This window comes from Triticum urartu, chromosome 2, assembly GCF_003073215.2.
Source record: "Triticum urartu cultivar G1812 chromosome 2, Tu2.1, whole genome shotgun sequence".
NCBI lineage: Eukaryota > Viridiplantae > Streptophyta > Magnoliopsida > Poales > Poaceae > Triticum > Triticum urartu.
In genome coordinates this window covers 625,608,597-625,619,459 of record NC_053023.1, presented here as the reverse complement: position 1 = coordinate 625,619,459, position 10,863 = coordinate 625,608,597, and the positions used below count along the sequence as shown (strand labels likewise).

At 47.7% G+C, this 10,863-nt stretch overlaps 1 protein-coding gene across 1 annotated transcript; it reads right to left on the bottom strand.

The window, feature by feature from the left end:
• Positions 1 to 1,185: 1,185 nt before the first annotated feature.
• On the bottom strand, positions 1,186 to 7,046 carry LOC125539265 (B3 domain-containing protein Os02g0683500-like). The gene has a single exon (XM_048702687.1). It carries the CDS (start codon positions 6,734 to 6,736, stop codon positions 5,522 to 5,524), a length of 1,215 nt encoding a protein of 404 aa, XP_048558644.1. The 5' UTR covers positions 6,737 to 7,046; the 3' UTR covers positions 1,186 to 5,521.
• Positions 7,047 to 10,863: the final 3,817 nt, after the last annotated feature.

Sequence of the window (10,863 nt, the reverse complement as noted above, 5' to 3'; positions counted from 1 at the left end):
AAAAAGCTGTGGATATAGGAGCTGGAGCACGCAAATTAAAGCTGCGGCTCGCCTGTGCTTGGACTAGTTGTCTTGAGCATGGACTAGCTAGCTAGCTAGCTGGGTGTAGCTACTCTACTGTACGTACATACTGCGGCCTTCCCTTTGCAGTTTCAGCCTCTGGCTGGCGTCGATCAGCTCATGCATGCCACGGTGAGGTTACGGAGGGCAGTGGCAGCTCTTTTTGTGTGTTTTCTTGGAGCATGCGGCCGCAAAAGGCTGGGGCACTTGTCGCAGAGATGTTGGTTCCTCCTAGCTAGCTCAGGCTCAGCTGCGACATCTAGGCGTACGGTGTGCCACGGATTTATGTCGTACAGACACGTACAGTACTGTGCTGCTAGTAAAAACGTATACACAAAGGGTCCTCTTGTCAATTCATTGCATGCTCTCCTGTAACGTTAAAATTTACTGTAGGATGCCACGAGCAAAAGTGAGTACCATATAGGTCAGAAGCAGATAGTAAGTGTTAATTAGATGCTGGATGTCCTCGCTTATAACAAACAGGCAAGACGGTGGCTAGAGTATCACGTACACTGGCTGTTTCAATTAATGATGGCATCATAAGCATTGGGTTTACCCAGTGCTCTCGGTGAAGGCAGCGCAGTGCATGATGCATATGTGCTGCCGTCCACAAGGATGCTGCTGCTCTGGCATGGGGCTTAATTGGCTCTAGAGATCAGCCTATGAGTCATCCAAAAAACTCACCGCACAAAATCATCTCCCCCACCTCTCGCTGTCTCGACCTTCCTCTCGGCAAACGGTGCTACATCGCAAACCGGCAGCAATCTATGCCCAGTCCAGCCGGTCGTGATGTTTCTAACACATGCTCGTTAGGGTTTCACAACGTAAGTTCAGTTCTCTCCCGAGAAGCCCTCTGAAATTTCTTGTTATATTGGTATCTAACTCTTCAGGATTTCTATCTCTATGAGATTCATCACTAGCTGGAGAGATTCATACACGCGCCTGAGCTCGCTATGTGAAACAACATAAATAAGAATATGAACTTAGCTGCTAGGGGCGTGGAGACCACCATTGTACGAACAAAATCCACTGACGGCACAAGAGACAATTTCAACCAAAAGCCATGCATGCAGGACCTGGCACGCATAGTTAAAAGGGGTCAGAAATCAGGTCAGGGATACTAAATGATATTAAAACCTGTGCATAGTTGAAAATAACTGCGCTGTAATATTACACTGCACCAGATTCTACAGAAGAAATTAATACATACAGTCTCCTTATCTTTTTTTCTCCACACATGCGTAAACCATGGAAGCATCTCTCTCTCTCTCTCATGTCTACTTATGCTGACAAATGCAACTCGATATTATATATGTGTACTTCACAGGGAGTAGTATACCAGTACTCTATATGATTGCGGCCATCACGCATCACAGTTTTCTGCCTTAAAATGTCAGCCAAACGCCAAAGAAGAGCAGGAGACTTAACTGTAGAACTTTTCTAAGTAATGTCTTACTCATGTTTCACGGAAACAATATCATAAATTGATCCGATGCGTGCATGCATATACATATCCACATGGCACATGCAGCTTCAGAAAATGAAGACTAGTCGTTCCGCACAGCACGCATAAGTCCATGCATCCCCTCAATATTTACAAGAGTAACTGCAGGATAACACATATAAAACAAAAACGTGATGTCCAATCCTAGTATATCTATCATGCATATGAACCTTCTGCCAACAGTAGCATTTTTCCTTCAAAGCAAAACACAAGTTGATTCGTGAATTCCGTACATAGCCTCATACTTGTACTCACCAGTACAAGTCCACTTTATTCATTATAAGGGCATAATCGAATGACCATCATTTTAGCTCTATTTAGTGCTAACTGTAATCTAATTACTTTGAGCATATGCATAACAGTAAGACACAAATATAACCAAACATGACGAACCATATCTAGCTAGCTATTACTGTGGATTGCTAGGTGTAGTCAACTGTTTCTAATTAAGTTTGAAGATCAACACAATTTCATTTGTCTAGATTTAATTTGTGTGCTAAAATCGATGCATATTTTTAAACAAAAAACTGCACGCTGATATCAATATTTTGTGGCTAATTAGTCAAGACTTCAATAACCTGCTTAGCATATACTATCTTTCAACACAAAAAATCACATACTCCCTCCGTCCGGAAATACTTGTCGTAGAAATGGATACAAATGGATGTATCTCGAACTAAAATACATCTAGATACATCCATTCCTCGGACAAGTATTTTCAGACGGAGGGAGTAGATATTTAAATAAATCGCATTCAGCTCAAATTTTGCTAGTGGGGTGTAAATATTTTCCCTATAGCTTCTGCTAGATTTGCTAAATATACAAGTGCATGCAGAAAGAGAAAGAAGCTAACGTCGCTTTCTTAAAAGTTACTCCCTCTGTTCCAAAATACTTGTTGTGTTTTTAGTTCAAATTTTTGAACTAAAATCACGACAAGTATTATGGACGGAGGGAGTACGTAGTAGACAACACAGCCAGCATATGTATGTTATCATATTATATATTTGAGACATGGTAGAAAATTACAAAAATTACATGTCAAGCAGCAACTAAATAAGGTTCACATATGTAACTAATTGATACACAGAAGACTAACACAAACACCGACGAAGGTAGTATAAATAACCGTCTTCTACATAACCTTGATGTCTAAAATAATATATCCATACCACTCGAAGCTGAAGTATATCTAGCTACTGGATCTAATTATTCTGCAAAAAAAAGCTACTGGATCATATATGACTTATTTTGGATTGTGCCATTACAACTCCATAAGATCCTGATAAGCATTTTCTGTTGTGTGTGATAAATACTAAGTATATTTCAGTTAACAATTTTCCTATCCTACTAGTTGGTTTAGCAAACCATACATGCATATACTTCATAGATGCTTCTACAGTTTTACTGTAAGAACAGAAATGTAAAAAAGAAAAGAAAAAAATGCACAATGACATTTGGGCTGGAAGGTTGTTGGATGAACAATCATCATACTATCTGCTAAAAACAAGATGATGTGTAGGTTATAAAAAGAGCCAGAAACCATAGTACTTAATTATGAGAAAAATTTGTTGCATAATGTGAAAATGATTAAAATTGTTCTATAAGAAATTGAAGATTTTTGAATCCCTTTAATGGTTTTTGCTAGACTAGATCATCCATGTTTATGCAGTGAGAATACATATGAGATTCGTAATAAAAAATGGTGCCAAAATTCTTGTATTTGGTACTACCAAGGAACCATGGCAGTGTAATAATAAAAATATTGCAATCTTAAAAAACAAGACAGATTAAATGTGTAAACAAATAAATGGAAGAATGTATGACTAATTGAAGTGAAATATACAGTGATTAAACCAAAAGTAATACCGCCTCTGTCCCATAATATAAGATCTTATTACAACCAAGATGTGAGTATATCAGTTGTAGTAATCTTATATATTATGGGACGGAGGGAGTATTTGTAGATGTTTGCGGTGTAGTTAACCATAATACAGCACACAATATCAACAGGTATTGACAATGACAAGGAGGTGCTAATGATCTTTGATGCAACAATATTTTTTTGTAACTCGTATTCCTTAGCTAAAGCTTTTCTCCAAAGTAGCTAAAGCTTTTCTCCAAAGTTAATACGTATATTTCTGCTGTTCCAGAAGATACCAGGATATACAAGAGACATCAACTATTGATTTGTAGACTGGCCTAGATACTTATGCTTAGTGTAAGAGGGACGACACAGAAGACATGCATTAACCTCGAGCCCGAGGTAAGTTAAACGTATGAACTATCAATCAGTTAATCTCGAAGGAACTGTATCGAGTGAGTGCAGTACGTCAAATGACAAAATAAAAACCAAAGTGAACACCAAGCAAGCAAAAAAAGAGGAAGAACAAGAAAACACGCTTATAGTGATATATAGACAATCCCAGTCGATCTCCTGCCCATTATTTATTTCCCCATTAACTCCCATTCCTTTTTGAGCTTACACTGGACCAAAGGTACTTTCGTTTTCAGGCACAGCATCTATATATCTATTCCGGCCATGCCAGTGCAAAAGGATCCCCCTCCTACACTTTGCTAGTTATGGATACCTATTGAGGACTCAGTACGTGGCCATGCCCCCATTGCTACCAGCAGCAGGCGTACACAACGTACCTACTCACTGCAGTGAAAAGGAGAAGAGGGAAGAAAGTTAAATATAGAGAGAGGCCTTTGTCTTTCTCACTGCCTCACACAGAAAGGACAACAAGGGAGAGCAATTCCGAGCAAGACGTACTACCCCAAGAGATGTGCATATACGCACACCTCACTGTTCCTACTGTTATAGCAACAGTCGAGCTAGTGCTGAGGTCCCTCCTCCGCCCATAAATTTTTAACAGACGTACAAAGAAGTTAAGGCCAGTGGCAAGTGCCCAGTGCAGTGCACCACCTCTTTACAGACTGCCAAGAACATAAAGAACACTCGGAGCGTATACCACTCCAGGGCCAGACAAAAAAAACTAGACGTATAATTTGGCCTACAGTATATATATATATATATATATATATATATATATATATATATATGGGGGTTTAGTTTACAGTCCCTGTTGGGTAAAAACCGCGACAGGAATTCCTTAAATTTGCTTGTACCAGTCCCTATGATCTTTGCCATTACGATCATCTAATTATGCATATGGAGTATGAAACGGTACAAAAAGTATCAGCAAACTCACGAATTAAAAGCAAGAAGGCCAAGCACATAAATATAAGATACGACATAGCAGACTAGCAGTACTAATGAAGAGGAGTAAACTACAGGAATTTAAGGATCTCTTCAGAAGTGAAGGATTTGACCTGCAATGCTCGTATGTAGCTTCTCCGGTGGCAGCTGCTTGCATCGCTAATCCGCCATCAATGTCATTGCCTCGCCACTGTTTCTGAGAGCTGCGTTGAAGGTTCAGTCTAGAGGAGAAGATCATTCATATGATGCAAGTTCGGGATGATGGATGTGTATCAGACTGCGCTCGTAATCATACGATTCAGATCTTGGCCGTATTAATGCTGTTTGGGGTTTGCAAATTTAGAGGTGTGTTATCATATGTGGGGGCAAACGGAATTGGTCAACCAAACTGCGGACCAACCAATTAGTAAAGGAAAATAATTTGACTTAGAAATCACAAGCTATACTGGGATAGCGGGGAAGACCGAAAATGAAGGAATCTTATTCGAAACCAGACGAACTCATGAAGAATTGATTGATTCGCTAGTTTCTCTCTATATATTAATAATTCTCAAACCAACACCCAAGAATTTGATTGGCCAAAACGAAAACGAAAATGAAATGTTAAATGCTGGCTTCTATCAATGTTATAACGGAACCGCAAAAGGTGGAGAGGAAGAAAAGGAAGGTGACAAACTGAAGAAGGAATTGTTGAACTTTCCTTGGGCACGCTCCCGATCGAGCTCACCAAATATCCTTCACAGATCGAGATCCAAGGAGGAATGCGCTTCTCTCTTGGAGGATGATGATGACGACGGCGACGAGGCCGCAGACGACTCCGCTCCGGCTGCACCGTGCTGGGGCAATTCCAGCGACCTAAACGGTGTCGGCCTTTGCCATCCCGGCATCCGCAGCGACAATGCGTTGGCATCGTTGCTTGACTCGCCGCCGTGGGTGTGCGGGTTGTCGAGGTTGACTCCGAACAGCCGCACGCGCTTCGCGGCCGCCGTCGGGCTGTTGACGAGTGGCGTCGAATCGAGGACCATGGGCATGCCGACCGTGACCGGCGGGCTCGGTTGCACCGCAATGTGCAGCGGAGGTTGCGGCTGCGGAGGCGGCATGGTCGCGTGCGGGAAAATTCCCGCGGAGCCGAAGTAGAGCACCTGCGGCCTCGGCGGAGCGGCGGGACTGATGCTGCGGAAGTCAAAGCCCTGGCGGAGGCGGTGGTGCTCGTAGAGGGTGGCTGGAGGCGCGGGCGGCATGAAGAAACCGCCCGGTCCGGCGCCCCACGGGCCGTAGGGAGAGGAGGTGGGCATGGGCATGGGCAGGCGCGCGAGGCGGTGCGGGTCGCGGAGTTCGGCGCGGCGCTTCCAGTCGATGAAGAGGCGGTCGCGCGTGGCGTCGGCGGCGCCGCGGCAGAAGGAGACGGTGTCCCCGGCGTCGAGGCGCTTCTCCTTGACGAAGCGGCTCCAGCCCTTGGTCATGACGTAGCTCTGGCTGCTGTTCCAGTAGGAGTAGCGGAAGCGCCAGAGCTTGCCCCCGCGGTCCTCGAAGCTGAGCAGCAGGCCCTTCTCGTTGGCCGCCGCGTCCAGAGGGAAGTACTTCTCGGCGTGCTGCTTGGGGATCACCAGCCGGTTGAGCTTGCCCACGTCGCTCGGCGTGACCACCTTGTCGAACATGTGCTCCTTGTCGATCACCTCCACGTCGCCGCCGCCCGCCCCGCTCCCAGACGCCCCAGCGCCGTCGCTCGAGCGGAAGGGAGAGCCCGACCCAGACGCCGACGCGGAGGCCGCCGCCGCTGAAGAAGATGCGGACGCGGACGTCGGGGAGGAGGACGAGGCGGCCGCCGTCATGGCCGTCATGAAGGGGATCTCACGCGGGGAGGCCTCCTCCTCCTCCATCTCCTCCCCCTCCTCCTCCTCGTCCCCCTCTTTCGACAGCCTGCTGCTGCTGGACGCGGCGGTGAACTCCATGGCTCCTCGCAGCGCGGCCCGGCTCGTGGATCCCTCGGCGTTCCAGTGTGCGTTTCCGCTGGGCTGCTGGCGTGGATGGGGAGAGGCGGCGGGGCGGAGGGCGGGCGGGCGGGCGGGGAGGGTTGGGGGATCTATCGCAGTCGCGTACGGGCCGGGGGCGAGGCTATGTATACATGGTAATACGCGTGGGTGTGTACGCGAAGGATTTTGACCAGCCGGGACGACAGGAGGGGAGATGACGAGACGGGAAGGAATTCATGGGAGCCAGCATTGACCCGACCCTCGCGCGGCTGGCTGGCTGGCTGGCTGGCTGGCTGGATCTCGCGCTCGCTCGCTGCGTCTCGCTTCGATCGGCGTGGGGATGGATGAGATGAGACGGCGGATGGGGTACCCTCGGTAGGTGAAGGGGCGTGGTAATTAACCGCTTGTTTTTACCTTTTCTGCTTGTTTTGGGTAAGTTAGTAAAAGCTATAGCTGTGTGTGTGTGTGAGCGGAGAGAGAGCTGGTGTTGCGGTGGCGTTCCCAGTTCCCACAGGGGAGGGCGCTGGCTGGCTGGCTACCCTAGAAGATTCCTGGAAGGCGACCTGGGGCAGGGCCGGGAGCCGAGTGTTTGCGTTATTCTTCTGGCGCAGGAGTATTGTATTGGTCGCCTCGGTCCTAATTTTTTCCTCTGTGTTTTTGGCCCTATCCAACCTAGGAATGGATGATCCGCGCTCCTGCAGGGTAACCATCGAGCATGATGCTCACCTGACTCTGTCAAATAAATAATGGAAGAGCGTGCCATGTGCTCTAGAGGGTGTACCGTGTGTGCTCGCTCGTTCCCTTGACCAAAGACGACCACCGGTTAGAAGCATCTTGGGTTGGAGGAGCCCGCTGACGTTGTGGACAGAAGTTGAGAACCAACCTTTAGGGTTTCTCTCCCCCTTCCCTCCCTCCCCTCCAAGCTTTCATTCACACCCCCTCCCCCCCCCCTTTGCCTGCCGAGGAATCTCGGTGCTTTCGGTTCGTTGGAAGTTTAGATTAGTTCTTTAGCCTTCGCAGGTGCGGCACTTGGGCGAATGGCAACGCTTTTTCTCCGAGTTTGTCTTCCGGCCTTCAATCCTCCTCGAGTTTGTCCATCTGTGCGTAGTCGACGGAGCTCCAACATATATTTTTGTCGTCTCCTTGGGGCGATGAGGTTATGGTTTCTCGTCATCTGACGAGATTTGGTGCCAGGTGCTTTAGATCTATTCAAGGGTTCACCGAGGACGACTGCAGCTCCAGGGCGTTGGTCCTTAGGGGCACGTGTAAGAAGACTCTCCGGATGTTATCGACAAGGTCAAGTCGTCTCCGGTAGGGAAGCAGCGACAGCGGCGCGTCGGCGGCTCGTTTAGATGGCGGTAGTGGTTGTTCAGTGGTCTCAGAATTTTGATGTAATTTTTATTATGTTTGAGATGTTTTGTACTTCCGATGAACGTTGATAATAGATATGTATCATTCTTGCAAAAAAGAAAAGGAGGAGCCCGTTGACAGTCTTCATTGTTCAACTCTTTGATGAAAAGATGAAAAAAGAAAAAAAAAACTATGCCTTCCATCTCTTGGATAGATAGAGAGGGAACGCAAAGGCTTTGGTGCCCCTTTCCATCAAGAATTGGGCTTCACAATTAACTAGCCAATATTTATCTCATGCCCTTTTTCGTTTATGGTTAAATATTCTTAGCTGTGGACCAACAAACCTTTTCTTTTCAAGGGAATGCCTCTCAATGTTTCTTTTCAATGTAAATAGAGTTATATCAATGATTAAAAAAAGGCAATAAGAGCAACTTCAATGGGAAGACCCATTTTATCCGTTTGAGTTATCCGGACAGAAAACTTGGCCCAACGGGGCAATCCAAACGAACGTCCGTGTCCGCCTACTGTCCGTCCCCGACCCAAACCTGACCCAAATCTGGGAACAAATGGGTACGAAGCGGACGGAAGCGGACGCTCTCGTCCACCGCTGTCGCCCGCTCGTGTCCGCCCTGGTCCCATATGTCAGCGACTGCAACGCCCGCAGCAAGGCCACCGGTGCTGGTCTCCACCGCGCGCTCGGCCGCTCCTCCGCACCGCAGCAAGGCCACCGGCGCAGGTCGCCGACGCGCGCTCGGCCGCTCCTCCGCGCCGCAGCGTGGCCGTCGGCGCAGGTCGTCGACGCGCGCTCGGCCGCTCCTCCGCGCCGCCGCGAGGCCACCGGAGCAGGTCGCCACGGTGCGCTCGGCCGCTCCTCCACGCCCCAGCGAGGCCACCGACGCAGGGCTCCTCCATGCGCTCCTGCTGGGGCTCGAGGCCCGGATGGCGGCGCAAGCAGAGGGTGGCTGCAGCAGAGGCGCGAGCAGAGAAAAATCTCGCGCGGGAGGGGATCCGCAAGGAGGAGAGGAGGGGTGGCGCAAGGGAGAGAGAAGGGGGCGGGCGGCGCGAAGGAGAGAGGAGGGGGCGGGCGGCGCGAGGGAGAGGAGGGGCGGGCGGCGCGAGAGTTTGGGTCGACGTGCGTTGGATACAAGGCTTGTTCGCCCCATGTCCACTAGGCGGACAGGTGATCTAAACGGATACGAAACGGATAAAATCGGTGTCCGCTTGGATCCTTGCGTTGGAGTTGCTCTAAGAAAGCAGGTGGATCACCATCCGAAAACAATTCAGACTATGACCTATAAGAGTACTTAGCAAGATGGTGCACCACGAGGTTGGCATTCCACGGGCAATATTCGAAAGAAATCCCGTCGATCGACTCCGCTCGTGCAAAGCATCCTGTCATAGTTGTTGAATGGGGACTCCACACTTCCATCTCTCCATTACATGTATTGATAAGTTATAAAGAATTTGACTCAATGGTCGCCTCGCCCCTGCGTAGGCCAAATGTTCAAGGAACTCGATTCCTTTAAGCAACGCAAGCGCCTCCATTGTGGTAAGCACGTTATTGAAAGGGCATGCCGCACCCGCAACGGCTTCACCAATATTATGACAAAGAACAACCTCCATGGCTCCAGAACCATCCTCATGGAAAGATGCATACATATTGAGTTCAAAAAAAAATTCTTGGATCTGATTTTGAACACATGATTTCGTGTGGTTGGCCAAAGGATGATGCTGAACCATAATTTGCGTCCAGAGCTAGAATAGTTGCCAAGATCCTAATTCTAAGTCACACCGATCTAGCATATAACACATCATATCATTTTGCGCCCTCACACATGGTATTCCCACAGCTGCAGCCTTAGTTTGACCGGGACCGTTGCACATTTCGGCTCACTTATATGATTGTGTCGCTAGCATCTATATGACAGAGAACCGGGTCCGACATGACTAACCGTAAAACCAAGGTGGCACAAACATACAGGGACAGGCATACATGACCCAACAATGCACACGCCGGTCAGCAGCGAGTGTAATCGGGCTGTAGCAAGCTATCAGGACTCCGGTAAATACCGCGTGACATTTCTTCAAAGGAACAGACACATGAGCAAAGAAGGACACATGCCGGTCAACCCATGTGTTCTAGAGCAGTAGCGAACTACGATGGCTCGATGGAAACACTAAGAGACATTTTCCATAAGAAAGGCTACCAAGAATAAACAACTAGGTGTCGGATTCCATACATACCAAGCATTTCAATAACATACACGCAATATGCTCGATATGTGTAGATACAACATGGCGTCACAACATAACTCTATGACTCAAGTAGTTATTTAAAAGGCTGAGGAGCCATACATAGCATGATATTACAAACATGGGTCTCATGACCCAACTTATGGAGTCATGCAAGCAACAAGCACATGCGGAAGCTTAACCTATCTAAGTACACACAGCTGAAAAGAAAGAAGGCTGGAAAGCCTCTCTATCTACGAGACGCTCCATAGGAGCTAAACCTCTGTCTGAGATTCCCAAGCTAATCATCGGAGCCCACGTGGAACTACTAGTGAGACTGAAGTCTCCTCTGCAAAAACATAAATTAAGCAAACATGAGTACAAATATACTCAACAAGACTTACATCAGAACTAACTATATATGCATCAGTATCAACAAAGGGGGGACGGAGTTTAACTGCATCAAGCCAGCTTTGACTCAGTGGCTATCATGTACTACGACTACCAGTACTATCTTTGAGGTG